The sequence below is a fragment of the Emys orbicularis genome, chromosome 1 (genome assembly GCF_028017835.1).
Source record: "Emys orbicularis isolate rEmyOrb1 chromosome 1, rEmyOrb1.hap1, whole genome shotgun sequence".
Taxonomy (NCBI): domain Eukaryota; kingdom Metazoa; phylum Chordata; order Testudines; family Emydidae; genus Emys; species Emys orbicularis.
Window position 1 is genome coordinate 58,318,698 of NC_088683.1, and position 15,263 is coordinate 58,333,960.

At 39.3% G+C, this 15,263-nt stretch overlaps 1 protein-coding gene across 7 annotated transcripts in view; it reads left to right on the forward strand.

The window, feature by feature from the left end:
* The window catches only part of PPHLN1 (periphilin 1), a 127,264-nt gene that overhangs the window by 64,222 nt on the left and 47,779 nt on the right, over positions 1-15,263 (forward strand). For all 7 annotated transcript variants that reach the window (XM_065400279.1, XM_065401079.1, XM_065399635.1 and 4 more), the window contains 2 exons: positions 710-829; positions 4,503-4,643. In XM_065400279.1, the coding sequence (XP_065256351.1) occupies positions 710-829; positions 4,503-4,643 (261 nt within the window). The remainder of the gene's footprint in view (positions 1-709; positions 830-4,502; positions 4,644-15,263) is intronic.

Genomic DNA, 15,263 nt, shown 5'->3' on the forward strand with positions numbered 1-15,263 from the left:
CTATTGATGTGACCATTTCCATTTGAAAAGATAGATTTAAAAGACCCCAAAACATTGTTATCTTGTATTCTACATTATCCACATTTTCACCTCAAAAATTAGTGGTCTTAATGAAGGCAGTTTTCTGATAACTTAAATAATTTACAGAATAGTCTCCTGATTGCTATAATTAACTTAGAGGCAAGGTGGATGAGATGGTATCTTTTATTGAATCAACTTCTGTTGATGAAAAAGACAAACTAACTTAGATTCCTTTGTGTATTGTATACAATACTTATCCTTTATTTGTATTTAGATTTGTTTATAGCCTTTTATCCTTGCAAACCAGACAGAGCAAATCTTACATTTGCTCTAACTTCTCCTTTTTGTATATTTATACATCGCTTTCCTTTGATCTCTTTATCTTTTTAATTTAATTCCAAAGTCTTAAATCAACACTTTTCCATTATCTCTGCTACATAACCTTGCCTAGTTTCCCTTGACCTTAATAAAAGTAAGTCTGAAAAGTTTGCCCTTTTTTTAGTTTAGTAAAATGCATGTTCCTTGGTTTGGGGATTTTTCTAATTCTTCGTCCAATAGACAAACATGACTTCCACGGTTTATTTCCCATTTTGAAAATATTGTTTCTGATTCTGAATAATTGCTTCTTTGAACTTTTCAAGGTATTTTTATATTAAATCTAACCTGTAACATTCATTTTTTTGTACAGGTCTTGGATAAAAGCAGCAGGCTGTCTGAAAAGGAACTTGCAGAGGCTGCAAGCAAATGGGCAGCTGAAAAATCAGAGAAGGCTGATGAAAGCAATTTACCTGAAATTACTGAATATGATGTAAGACTGATACATTCATATATTTATTTTAAAATATTGCAACTTTAACATTTTGCATATCTGCACTTTATGATTTATGAAATATGCAATTCAGCAAAGAGTTGATAGTAGAGTTCCGCCTTTCAGAAAATATTGAATAGGAGGATGCTGTAGTGAGATCTTGTGTTTCTGAGATTTAATTATTTTTGAAAAATTCACATAGTTTGTTAGCATAGTATGAATTAACATTGAACTAAAATGGATACATTGAACTAAAAGACTCCAAACCTGCAGGAAGCCCTGTGCTGGCGGACCCCTGCTCTCTCATTTAAGCTCCTTGCAGGATTGGGTCCTAAATGAGCAAGCAACAAAAATGGGGTCTGGGGCACATGACTTACGAGGAGAGGCTGAGGGAACTGGGATTATTTAGTCTGCAGAAGAGAAGAATGAGGGGGGATTTGATAGCAGCCTTCAACTACCTGAAGGGGGGTTCCAAAGAGGATGGAGCTAGGCTGTTCTCAGTGGTGGCAGATGACAGAACAAGGAGCAATGGTCTCAAGTTGCAGTGGGGGAGGTCTAGGTTGGATATTAGGAAACACTATTTCACTAGGAGGGTGGTGAAGCACTGGAATGGGTTACCTAGGGAGGTGGTGGAATCTCCATCCTTAGAGGTTTTTAAGGCCCGGTTTGACAAAGCCCTGGCTGGGATGATTTAGTTGGTGTTGGTCCTGCTTTGAGCAGGGGATTGGACTAGATGACCTCCTGAGGTGTCCAACCCTAATCTTCTATGTTTCTATGATTCAAGGGAATTTTGAGAGACAAAATTTGATAATTTGTAGTAGGTTTTCCAGTAATTAATATGAATGAATTAGATTCTACAGTTAGTCATTTTAGAGAAAAATAAAGTAACACTTACTGTTTATATAAAGTCCTACGTATAATTTGGTTCTTTCCTGCATAGGAAACTTCTGCTCAGAATGTTAAATTCAGATGAGTCCTTCTGTGTAAATACATAGTTAGTATATGTGTGTGTTACATGTATGTGTAAATAATTTGGAAATAACAAAATAGTCTGTGTATGGTTTCTTGAAATACTCTTCTTGTGGTTTTCATACTTCTGGCATTAAAAAGAATTAGATTGAAGGAATAATCCTTTTCTCTTGTAGTTATTGTCATTATTATGATGCACTTAATCTTTCTTCTTACACAGAAATGATTACTATATTAAGTGTGTGTGTTGTTTGTAAAATTGTGTATGTTTTGTACTGGACCATGTGGAAGACTTAGCAGATCCTGAAGCTAACTCAGTGCATCTCCAGGAAGTACGGAGCAAAACATGTCACAGTTCTGCCTCTCTTACCTAATACTACTTTAGTGAAATAGCAATGTTCACAAAGATTGTAAAGAGGGTGCTTGTGTGTGTATGCATGTATACAGGGCAGGAGAAGTTACATCACAATACCTACTAGCCCCAGAACTAAGCCTATTTGGCAGATTGAAATATGTTGGGGCCGCAAGCTGTGCTGCCCCTTTGCCTCTGCTCTCCCATCTCCCCAACAGTCTTGGGACTGAAGGCCTTATCTCCTGCTGTGCACCTGTTTCATGCTAGTTCTTCTAGTCCCCTTGCCCTTCCCCCCCATACCAAATATAATGCCCCTATCACAAAATAAATCTAGGCCTCCAGATAAACCAATTAATGCTGAGCTACTGGTCACGTTGGCCTGGATGGCAATTTCTTGTTCCTAACGTTGTTTATTCTGAAGATAAAATGTCCTTTAATAATGATCCATGAAATAGTATAGTACAATACTATAAGTCAAATATAATGTCTCCAAAATTCAACTGATTGAGTCAAAGTTTACATCTGTCTAGGGTTTAAGGCTGTGCCCAGCACTATAGTATCTGAGCATTTGCATAGTGTACCATATGTACAGTTCACCTTGGGAGGTTGAAAATTTTAACTGGGCAAGTGGGATGAGTCATGTAAATGAGCCATCGTTCCCCTCCAGGAAAGGAGCAGCAGAGTGGTCCAAGTGTTACTGCTCTTTCAACAAGAGTGGAGGCAGGGAACAGACCAGCAGAAGCTGCTGTTCTTAGAGGAAAACAAAATGACAGACATTTTTCTAAGAGGAGGGGAGGGAAGAGTGAGAGAAGAAGAAACAGAGTGGCACACTGGAGAACTGCTGCGAAACCAAGGCCTTTCTGTGCATCAGCTCTGTAAAGCAGAAAGAGAGAGAATCGGGGTGTGGGGGGGAGCCAGGAATTTGTTTAACTTAGGATAGAATTTTGCAGGAGACAGAGTTGATCTATTGGTTTGGGAAATGAAAATGTGGGAATGTAAATTAAATAGATGGGGGGGGGGGGTTGGGGTTGGGCTGAGGCTTTGAGGGGAGGTATCGCAGCATGGGTACTTTTCACCAAGGTTTATCAGTTTAGTTCTCTGACTATGAGGTATTGAAGAAATTTTCCAAGCCAGGGCTGTGTTTGTTCCCTTATCAAAATATTGGCTAACATTTTGTGCTGCAGTATCTGGGCTCAACAAAATGAACTATAAACATAACGGCTGCTTTAGATTTTTCCTAATATCGATTTTTTTGGTCTGCTTCTTAATGTTGTTTGAACTATTTTTATTTGAATTAACGTTTTTTAGCATGCTTAACTCCCTTTCAAATGAATGGGAGACAACATTACAAGATTTAATACAGTAACAGTATTTACTGTGCTTTTTTAATTATCTATATTGTCTCAAGAGTTTTAAACAGGCCCTCAGGACTATGCTAGCTGTTTCTTTTTCTTGTGTTCTTCCTCTTAATTATGATGTCTTCTTATTCCCCAGTCGTCTCCCACAATGGACAGTACTTCTGTCAAGCCTTACTAGATTTCTTCATCAATTTTGCATTTATAAAATCTAATCACCCTTTAACGATACTGTTCTGTGAACCCATTTCTATATGATGGTGCATTCAAGTACCTTGTAGTCATTATTTCTCAGCTTCCCTGTTATCCTCACATTCTCAATCATTATCCTCACATTCTCAATGATTTCCTTCCTATCAGTACAGAGTAAATTTAGATGGCTTTTTCTAGTTGGCGTCTAAACTCCAGGGTCATGAACAGTCTATATTTTCCATCTTGGACAACTCCATGCACATTGTTAGTACTTTCATAAGTCATCTTCTAATTAATTTAGGAATCCTCTTGGTGCATGTTTTTATTTGTTACTCAACAAATATCTAGGTAGTTAAATCCCCCCATCAATATTTATCCTGTACATTTGAATGCCACAAGAGTTCTTCTGTGAAGTTTTCAATCCTGTAATCCTGCCTGGTGGTCTGTAGCAGATTCACCACACCCCTCATTGTTGATTTCTAGTTTTGACATTGCTGTCATTATCAGTATCATCTCTCCAACTTCTTTCTCAGACAAAGGGCAAGTAAATGATTCTGATAGGGATGTCCAACATGATCAAGGGACTGATTCACAGAGCATTTTTGAATTTCACTAAAAGTGTAAATTTTCATAAATTAACTATTTGTTGATGTCATATCCATAAGTGTAATTTTCAAATTTCTGTGGTAAAAATTTTGTACTGAGAAATTTCTGAAAAAGAGTGAAATGGTATTTGAGTAATTGTATCAAATAGAACTTAATGCAGCTAGAGCAAAAATGTTAATATTACTTATGTTTTTTTAAGGCGGGGTCCTCCGCTCCATTATATGTTGAACGGACAGAAGAAACAGAGACAAATATAACAGATAGTACAGAATTGTATGAAGACAACCAGCTTCTTGGCCGCTCAAAAGCAATTGCAACAAAAACCAAAGAGATTGAACAGGTGAGTATTTTAGCTTCCTTGATGGCAATATGATGGTTTGTTGAGACTTTTGTAGGTGGCTAGAAATATATATAGCATTTTCCCCCCTCCATCCCCTTAAGGCAGAATATTACATTTTTGCCAAATATTTCCCCTTATTTCTTAATAGAAAACTTCAGTGATTTTAATATTTCTTTACATAGTTACAAAAAATATGTATTCAGATTTTTTTGGAAGTGGAAGGAAGTGTTCGTATCTATATCCATATAACATATCTCCCTGAAAAAAACCCAAGACCTACCTTAAAAACAGAAAATTTCTACCCTTTCCCATATCTTTATACATAGCTCTTGACTTCCTGTCTCAATAAACAAAATGAAGCTGTGAAAATGGCTGCTTCTTGATGAGTTATTTCATATTCAAATGTTATATATTCAGAGCATTTAATATATTATTACTAATTTAGTCATAGGTTTACATTAGATCAAGTGATCAGAAACTATTTTTTCATTGTCGTTTTCTATAAGATTTAATGTTTAAAAATGTGAGTTTCAACTGCTGACAATTGATTCTCTTTTTTAAAATGTTACATTTGAATCTCAAAGCAGTTTTGTCTTCATCTGAAGATAACTAAGTGTTAGTAGGTTTAGATTTTGCTTTGGCTGCAATATTTTATAGCTGGATGGGGGAGAAAAATGTCTATCAAGACATATTGTTTTGCTCCACTACTAGCTCCTTTTCTTATCAGTGATGGCTAGTCCTTGTTCTACCCATTGCTTATGATGCTCAGTCACTTCCTTGTTGAGGAAAAGATGCAGATCAGCCCATCAGTTTTCATTTGTCTTGAAAGGTTAGATGAAGTGTTAGAGTGCTGGCACAGTCACCCTGTGAGGGATAGAAAAGATGGATAAACAATCCTTCTCACAGTGCTTAATTGGTAACATTGTAAAACATCCCTCTGATCTTTTCCCCAGGCCTTTAGAGAGCATAGTTAAGAAATCATTTTCCACCTGGATTTCTAGTAGGTTTCATCTTATTGTCTTATTGTTTGGCCTACTAAGCTGATGTTAGTACACTTGTGTCTACTGAATTGGCACACAAAGGACCAATATCTTCACTGTCAGTCAGTCTGTTCCACTTTTGGTGGAACATTCCCTATGTTTCCTCAGACTTGGTGGTTAAAGCAGTTAGCAAGCACATTTTCCTGCTTCATTTGCTGTAAACAGGTGAAGTCACTGTGATGGGTTCTGTGTTCTTAAAGGTTGCCTGAGCAGCCAGACCTGGAGAGCAGAGCTGGTAGCTATGGCTAGTTCAGCTGTTGCGAGATGGAACTAACTGTTTCTCTGGACTGGGGGGAATCATAAAAAAGAATCAGATACGTCTAGTGGTGTGGGGAGTGAAAGAAGTGCTGCTGTGAAGGCAGAGGAGCTGCTCTCGGGGCTGCTCCTAGCCTAGCAGATTCTGAGCCAAAGTCCAGCTAGGGCAAAGTAGGAACTGCCTGGCTTGAACGAAGGAGGACTGTGCTGAGACCCAGGGATTGTAATCACAGTAAAAACTACTTTTTGTTTTTCCAAAGTGAATTCTTGGCTGAAAGAAACAGCCCTGTGTGGTTTGTGAGCAGTTGGACTAGGTGGAAGGAAGGCGCTGTGCATTTGTGTTGTATTTGGACCTGTGGCCAAAGGAAGCAGACTTATTTTCCTGTATTGAGTTGGGAATGTTTTTTCTTCTTTTTTTGCACCTGACTTAAGTGGGCTGTGACCCCCCAACCCTCAAGGGAGTGTGATGGTTCCATTACACAGTGTCAAAAGCATATACTGAGCTATGCCACTCTACCACTACAAATTCATATGGCCCTTTTGATAACAAGAAATCTGGTATAGAAAAATCATTTAATCTGTAGTATTGATGAAAAATTACTTAGCTCTCTTTAAGAGGAGAATTTTTAGACCCCAAAATGCTAATCTTCTATCTCCTATAGTGTGAATGTGCGCTATTGTTACGGAGAATCACAATAAGTCTCCTATTCTATTCTAATACCGTGCCGCAGTACTAGAGTGCCTTCCAGTACTGCATTAAGCAGCATGACTATGTATCTGTTATGTGTTGTTTTTTCTCTCATCCTCTCCCTAGAGGGCAAAGCATGTGCAGTGGAGAGTCTTAGTTTGGTAGTATGTGGTTTTGTTTTGGTTTGTATTATATGCAAACCTGTTGCTTTGTGTTTATATTAGAGAAGACCAGAAATGTGCCTTGCACGTGGAGTGGTAAGTGATGAGGTTTGTGAAGGTCCTTAGTTCTTGGAGGAATTTATTCCATAGTCTAGGACCATCCCTGGAGAAAGTTCTGTCTCCCACATAGAGGAGCTTTACTCTTCTTGTTGAGAGTTCCACTGCACCAGAGGAGCACAATTATTGACAACAGTCTTCACCCCAGAGCTTGAGATGATCGTTTAGATATCCTGGCCCAGGCCATGGAGCACTTAGAAGATAAGGACTGAGATCTTGAACTTCATTAAAAATTCTATGGGAAGTCACTGTAGAGAGTAGAGGACAGATCTGATGTGCTCACAGTAACCTGTGCTAACTGGGGAGACATGCTGCATGTTCTGTAGTAGTTTGAGTTTTCTAAGTGCTGAAGGCTTCATGCCCAGATATATTGCACTGCTGTAGTCCAGCTGAGAGGTGACAAAGATATGAATAACTGAATCCAGCTCTTTGTCTACCAGGAACAGATGAAGTTTCCTAGCCAAGCTGGTAGCAGCATCCACGAGTAGTGCTTTCTATGTGAGAGCGTAGCATCAGTAAGCAATCCAACTTCCCTTCTACACTCTGGACTGAAATGAAGAATTGTGGGTGTGTATCTTCAGCCAATGGAGACTACACAGCTATTCAGAATATTTTCCTCTGCCCACCAGCATCAACTCTGTTTTGCTCAAGTCCAGCTTCAGCAGCTGTTCTTCATCCATGAGCTGATCTTATCCAAGCACTGGACTATATTGGTGGTAGTGAAGTGGTCATATGCAGTGAACGATAGGCAGAACTGTGTGTCATCTGCATATTGCTGGCACCTGAATCCATGTTTTCTGACCAGTTAAGTTAGTGGTTGCAGGTAGATGTGGAAAAGGACTGAAGAGAGAGTTGATCCTTGTGGAACTCCACAAGTGAGGTTTGATTATGGAGGTGCACTTTTCCATCTCTACTCATTGGGTGCATCCCTTCAGGAAGGATTCAAACCATTTTAGTACATTATGCTGGACTCCTGATATCTCTCGCCTGTGAATCAGCAGACTCTCATGGTCAACAGTGTCAAATTCTGCAGAGAGGTCAAGAAGGGTAAGAATGGATGTCTGCCCTCTCTTCCATTGACAGGAAGAAACCACCCAACAGTGCCACTACAGCAGTTTTGGTTCTTTGTGCCGGCTTAAATTCAGATACTGTTGGGTCTAGAATGTTAGCTTCAGTTAGATGAGCTTGTAGTTGGCCTTTTGCTATCATCTCTGTCAGCTTGCTAGGGAATGGGAGGTTTGACAATGGGCAACAGTTGGCTAGAATGGAAGAGTTTAGGGTGGGTTTCTTCAGTGTTGGTCATACTGTTGCACATTTGATAGAAGTAGGGAAGATTCCTTCTCTGACTGAGGCATTGGCTGTTTTGGTTACTAGTGGCTGTGAGTAATGCTTTCTGCCATCTCCTGTTGACTAGAAGTCTCCATCCCTTTCTGGTGAATGAAGACCTGGCTTCAGTTATTCTTGCCTTCATCTTGGCTGGGCAACAGCAATGTGATATGCCAAGGCATGAAACTGTCAGCATTTAAGAAACTCAAACTTGTAAGAAATACTGCAGTGCATCTCCTTAGCAATACATACTACCATGAGTACATCATACCTTCCCTCTCTACACTGGCTTTCCATAGAATTTTGAATCAAGTTCAAGGGTCTTGGTCCTTATCTTCAAAGCTCTGTCTGACCTGGGCCCAGGATATCTAAAAGATCATCTAAAGTTCCAAAACAAAGACCATGATCGATAACTTTACTCCTCTGGCACAATGGAACTCTCAACAATAAGAGTAAAGCTCAGTGTGGGAGAGGAAATGGGACTGAAGGATGAACTCCCCTGAGAACTGTACCACAAATCTCACCACTTTCCACTTCAAGTGCAAGGCACATTTCTTTGACCTGGCCTTCTCTAATATAAACACCAACCAACAGGTATATTTAACTAATAAGAAGTTAAAAATCCCCTATCAAACCAAAACACTCAACAGCATACGCATCTCCCTTTGGGGAGAGGATGAGAGAACAAGCCTGTGACAGACGTGTAGTCATGTTGCTTAATGTACTGCTGAAAGGTGCTCAAATATGTGATGAGTGCAGTATAAAAACTTATATATAATAGAATAGTGGCACTAGTTGTTCATAACTCTCTTTCACAAGCCAGGAAAGTTATGGGTCGGAGTCACAAGTGGGTTGAGACTCCTTTAGGATATCCAGAACATCTTGATGAGTGAAGGTACTGAATTCTGGAAATGCAGGTAGGCATAGTTTTGGTGTGTATAGGCGGAGTGGATCCATACTGTTTGAAAAGGCTTCTGGAATGTTACATGACACTCTGCAGTTTCTCCCTGGTTGAAACAATCTGTCAGTGTTTACATTTGCATTTAGAATAAAATGATAGGTTATAAACTCTTTTGTGTAAGGACTGTCTTTTTGTTCCGTGTTTGTATAGAGAGTAGCACAGTGGGTCAGTAATCAATGAGTAGGGCTCCTATGTGCTACCGCAATACAAATAATATCTACCTGAATTTTTTAAAATCAGTTATGGTTACATGAAGGATGATGCAACTGCTACCAAACATATTGTAAAATAATTAATTCTCACTTTAAATAAAAAATAAACTAAAAAGAAATCCAAATAACTAAAGGTCAGACAACAGATTCCCAGGTTGTGTAAGTAGTTGTAATGTAAAACTGTATTATTTTTTTCAGCCACTAAGTCAGACCTTATTTAAGCTAACCTCACTCATACTTGGCAGAGCATTAAGGAATCTTACAGCGAACACATCCGGTATGTATCTCTCTGAGAAGTAAGTTCTGTAGCCAGTCCATATCTGGTCAGAAGACTGACCTGCTAGTAGCAGCTCTGCAAGTTACCATTTACAAGAGGTACATGACATGGTGTCAGAAGTAACTTAGTGCCAGAGGAGAACAGAAACAGAAGGACGAGAGCAACAAAGGTTGCAATATCTCATCAACATGCTACTTCTCCATGCCTTAGAGTACTTCAGCTTTGACAGACCTTCACAATGGACAGACTGGAAGCAATATTTTGCAGGGTATCGAATTGCTACAAACTCTTTAAGAAAACTGATTATCTATAGGTATGCTCTTTAATTTATGCTATGGGGAAGCAGGCAGAGCTTCTTTAAATCCTTTGACTTCGCTGAAGACAATCATAAAGATGAATATGAAAGGTTCTGGCTAGTTTGATGCATTCTTTAAACCTTAGAGAAATATGGTTTATGAAAGAGCATGTTTTCACCTGAGAATTCAAGGACCAGGGGGAAATGTTGAATGTTTTATAAGAGCTTTTTGTATGCATTGGCTGAAAACGGTGATTTTTGGAACTGTAAAACATGAAAATATCAGACCACCTGGTTACTGGTTTAATAGATTAAAAAAACTTTCACAGCAGCTACAATTAAAAACCATCTTAACCCTACCCACAACTAGGCAGATAGAAAAGCAGTCAGAACTAGTCAAACAGAAGCAGGAGCAACATGAAAAACCTGAAACTAGCTTAGAAGCTGCAAACAACATGAAGGCTGAAAGTTGTTATAAAACCCCTGAGATAAGGAGGGAACTCCCAGGCTAATAGGGACAGATTCCACCAAAACCTTTCAGCCTACATGCACAAGATGTGTAAAATTTCATAGCCCACCAGATCTGTGTTTAGCCAAAGGTTCAAGGTATAATAAATGCACAATATGTGGACATTCTGCAGCTGTTTGCCACAGCAAAGCAGTCAGTGAGTTGGCTAATATTACGGACAAATCAAGAGCCATTGTTCATGGGATCTATCACATGTGATGACACAGAACCTACCTGCAGAGTGAAACTGAATATTCATGGCAAGACTACTGGTTTCAAAATTGACTCAGGAACACTCATCACAGTCATCTCAAAAGGGACTTAGGATAACCTTTAACCCCTTCCAGAGATGAACTCACCTTACACAGCTCTGACTAGCCCTGGAGGTACTCTGAACTGCATAGGCCAGTTCACCAGAGAAACAACTTACACTCTAACTGTATAGCTTTTGTCTTAGTATGCGATCAAAGGACCACAGACTAATAGCCTTCTCAGCCGCAGTGTGGCAGCCATGATGAACATAGTGAGAAAGGTGGAAAAACTTGATGGACTATAGACACAATGCCGAACCAGACAGTGTTCATATCCCTCGCAGGATTCCTATACCATTATTTCATAAAGTGGAAACTGAGTTAGAGAATGAAACAGGTTGGCATAATAGAGAAAATCTCTGAGCCAACAGCTGGTGTGCCCCAATGGTACAGGTTATAAAAAACAATGGAAAAGTACTAAATCTGTGTGGATTTTAAAAGACTTAATGAAGCAGTTGTGAGAGAAAAATATATCCTCCCAGCACTGGATGACTTACTCCCCAAAGTGAAAAAAGACTACACCTGTTACAAAAAGCAATCTGGATAGACATGCAACTTCAAGAAGTTCTAAGTTGCTTTAGGGCTGTCTGGCCCAAGTATCTGAAGGACACTAATGGAAAGTCTATACTGGAATAAAAGATCCACACATGGTCGCAGCTAGCTCTGGTCATCTGACTCAGGCTTGTGGGGCTTGGGCTGCGAGGCTGTAAAATTGCTGTGTAGACATATGGGCTCAGGCTAGAGCCTGGGCTCTGGGACCCTCCCCCCATCGCAGGATCCCACAGCTCAGGCTTCAGCCTGAGCCCAAATGTCTACACAGCAATTTTACAGCCCCGCAAGCCTGAGTCAGCTGACCCAGGCCAGCCGTGTAGACATACCCTAAGGAAGTGACAAAAGGCTGCTCTGTGGTACATGGACAAATAAGCAAGTCAAATAGACTCATGATTAAAGGTGATTGCACTGTAATTCCAGATGAAATGAGAGGAGGAATCCTAAACCTCATCCATGAAGGTCATCAAGGATTAACAAAATGCTGTGAAAAAGCCAACCAGTTAGTGTGGTGGTCAAGCATCAGCAAGGACATAAACAATGAAGTATCTACATGTGAACATTGCAGAACTAACAGACTAAGACAGGGATCAGCAACCTTTGTCATGTGGCCCGTCAGGGAAATCCACTGGCGGGCCGGGATGGTTTGTTTACCTGCAGTGTCCACAGGTTCGGCCGATCGCAGCTCCCACTAGCTGCGATTCGCCGTTCCAGACCAATGGGGGCTGCAGGAAGGGCGGCCAGCACATCCCTCGGCCCGCACCACTTCCCGCAGCCCTCATTGGCCTGGAACAGCGAACCGTGGCCAGTGGGAGCTGGGTTCGGCCGAATCTGTGGATGCTGCAGGTAAACAAACCGGCCCGGCCCCCTTGCGGATTTCCCTGACAGGCCGCGTGACAAAGGTTGCCGATCCCTGGACTAACACAACACAAAGAATCCTTAATAACAACATCTCTACCAGACAGACCTTAGAAGAGACTAGCTGCAGATTTATGCAAATTCAGAGGGCATCAATACCTGGTTGTAGAGGACTGTTTTTCCAGGTATATAGAAATAATGATATATAATAATGTTGTATATAAAATAATAATTACATGGTGCAGTGTTATCAAGAAACTTAAGTGCACTTTTGCTCATTTCCGTATTCCAGAACAACTCATGATGGACAATGGACCCCAGTTCACTGCAGCAGAATTTGTCATTCCAAACAAAATATGATTTTGATCATATTACTAGCAGCCCACATTACCCACAAGCGAATAGAGAGGCTGTGATAGCTGGACAGAGCCAAGAAAATCCTGCAGCAGAATGGGGGAAGGGATAGCTCAGTGGTTTGAGCATTGGCCTGCTAAACCCAGGGTTGTGAGTTCAATCCTTGAGGGGGCCATTTAGGGATCTGGTGCAAAAATCTGTCTGTGGATTGGTCCTGCTTTGAGCAGGGGGTTGGACTAGATGACCTCCTGAGGTCTCTTCCAACCCTGATATTCTATGATTCAATTCTTGCTCTTCTGAGCTACAGATCAATACCTTAGCAGATACTGGATATAGTCAACACAACTTCTGATTGGACAGCAACAGGTTCTTTTCCAAAGCTGGAACAATAGTTCTATCTCCAGAGTGGCCAGACATAAAGAAGGTAGCTAAATCAGATAAAAAGATGAAAAGAGCTTAAGAACACTTTTACATCAGATGTCACTCAGAAAACTGCCTGATCTAGAACCTGGTGACTGGGTTTGTGTCAAACTGGATGGAGAAAAAATATGGACAACTTATAGCTGTTGTAAAGAAAAAGAATTCAGCACCTAGATCATATGTGATCGAGACTGATAGTGAGGAGTGCAACAGTAACGGTCAGCATCTACTGTTTGTTCCTCAGAAAGAACAGTCAACAAAGCAAACTCTACAGATGGTGCATGCAGAGCAAGAAGATAATTACTCATGAATTCCAACTGACTGCAGCCAGTGTTTGCAACTAATGGACAGACAGCATACCAAATTGTTTACCTGTCCAGGTTGTGTAATTAGAAAAGCCAATACACTTCAGAGACACTTAGACTGATACTTCGAAGATAGCATGAATAGTGTACATTTTGTGAATGGTAGAAATGTAGATCTGAAAGGGGGAGATGAAAAATTGTATTATACTGTTCAGCCACTAGGTGGCACTGTGTGTAGCATACCTTATTTAAGCTAACCTCAGCTATACCTGGCAGAGCATTAAAGGATTTTACAGTGAACACATATAGTGTGTCTCTCTCTGAAAAGTAAGCTCTGTAGCTAGTCCATATCTGGTGCAGAAGCCTGGGCAGCACTCCTGCAACCTACCGTGTACAAAGAAGTACACATGGCAGTCACAGCTGCACTGAAGTCAGTGGCTCTTTGACAATTTACACCAGCTGAGGATCTGCCTGTTGACTTTATAAATATGATTGTCAAGGTTGATAAAAATTTTAGGCCAAAAAACTCATGCTATGTTCAGTAAAATCTAAAGTCAATGACTGACATAATGTTGTACTCGCTGTATTTAAATAAATCTAATTTAAACTCTGTAAAATAAATTATTTTCAGGATCTTAGTTCACAACGGTCTGAGAATAGTTTAGAGTTTTTGACTGGGGAGGGAAAAAATCAGTTCTTTTTAAATTGCTTTGGATCTTAGAACTGTCCGATTTCTTAGAAATAAATCTCATTTAAGATGGTTTTAATAGTCTACTAAAATATTGTTTTATAGGTGGGATATATTTTTATTCTATTGAATAAAATCTTTATTGGTGGTTTTTAAATTAGGTACTGTGAAGAGTTTAGAGTTAGCAAAATATGGCTTAACGAAGTTGTAAAATGATGTGAAGAGCATTTGAGCCATATTTCAGATGAGGGATTTAAGTCTGATTACTTTTTAGTTCAAGAAAATTAAATTCTATGATGTGCTTACATTTTACTTTATCATATTTGTGGCTATTATGGACTGGAGAATAAAATTATATAAATATATATTTTGAAATATTGATAAACACTGTTTCATTGATTTCTAGACTTCAGTTATCTAAAAAAATTGATTTTAAAACCTTGCTCTTTCTATTTAATGTCTGCATAAATACTGAAGCCCCCCTCCCCCCTCCAAAAAAAAAAGGCAATGAAAACTAAATTTTTCAATCTCTGTGTTGAACTACTTGTTAATAGTTTAATTTAGGTAAGCTCCTCTGCTGACATTACTGTTAAACTAAATGCATATCTTTGTTTTTGCAGAATAAAATTATATCCCTTAATGTGTAGTTTTAATGTACCTATTTACGCAAAATTGTTTCTGTAGCTAAAATATTTAAATTTTAAAAGTAAAGCATTGGAATTAAGTACACTTCAGGAAAAGGAAAATTGATTTGCTAACCAGGTTACATTGGGTATTTATCAGGAAGCTTTTAAAAGCTATTGGATTACATATGTTTTGTTCTGGGTTAGTTCAGTCTCTAACATGAATAGCAGTAAAAATATTTCATTTGTTATGGTGAATATTGAATTAAAAAGGAGTTGCTTATTAATCTATGGACTTGGCAGTCTTCACAGTTACATAAAACATGTCGTCTTAATCTAGTATGAAAATAATTTGAGTACCACATTTTAGTGAATTATATCTGGAATACTTGACATTTTATTACAGTGTATCTTACTAGGCAGGGATTATTACAGTACAGCAGTCATTGGAGAGCACAGTGCCACAAAACTTATGAAAAAAAACTTTAATTCTTCTGCAGAGGGATACACATAAGGTGTAAATTTTGAAGATGAATAACCATGGACAATCATGGAAATGTAAACTGAATCTGATTTGCAGAGTAGGATTAGTGTGATGTGCCATTATGCTTGAGGTATTTCTCTTTGCTCCTGATAGTGATATCTGATCAGAAGACTTGATCCTCCTGGCCT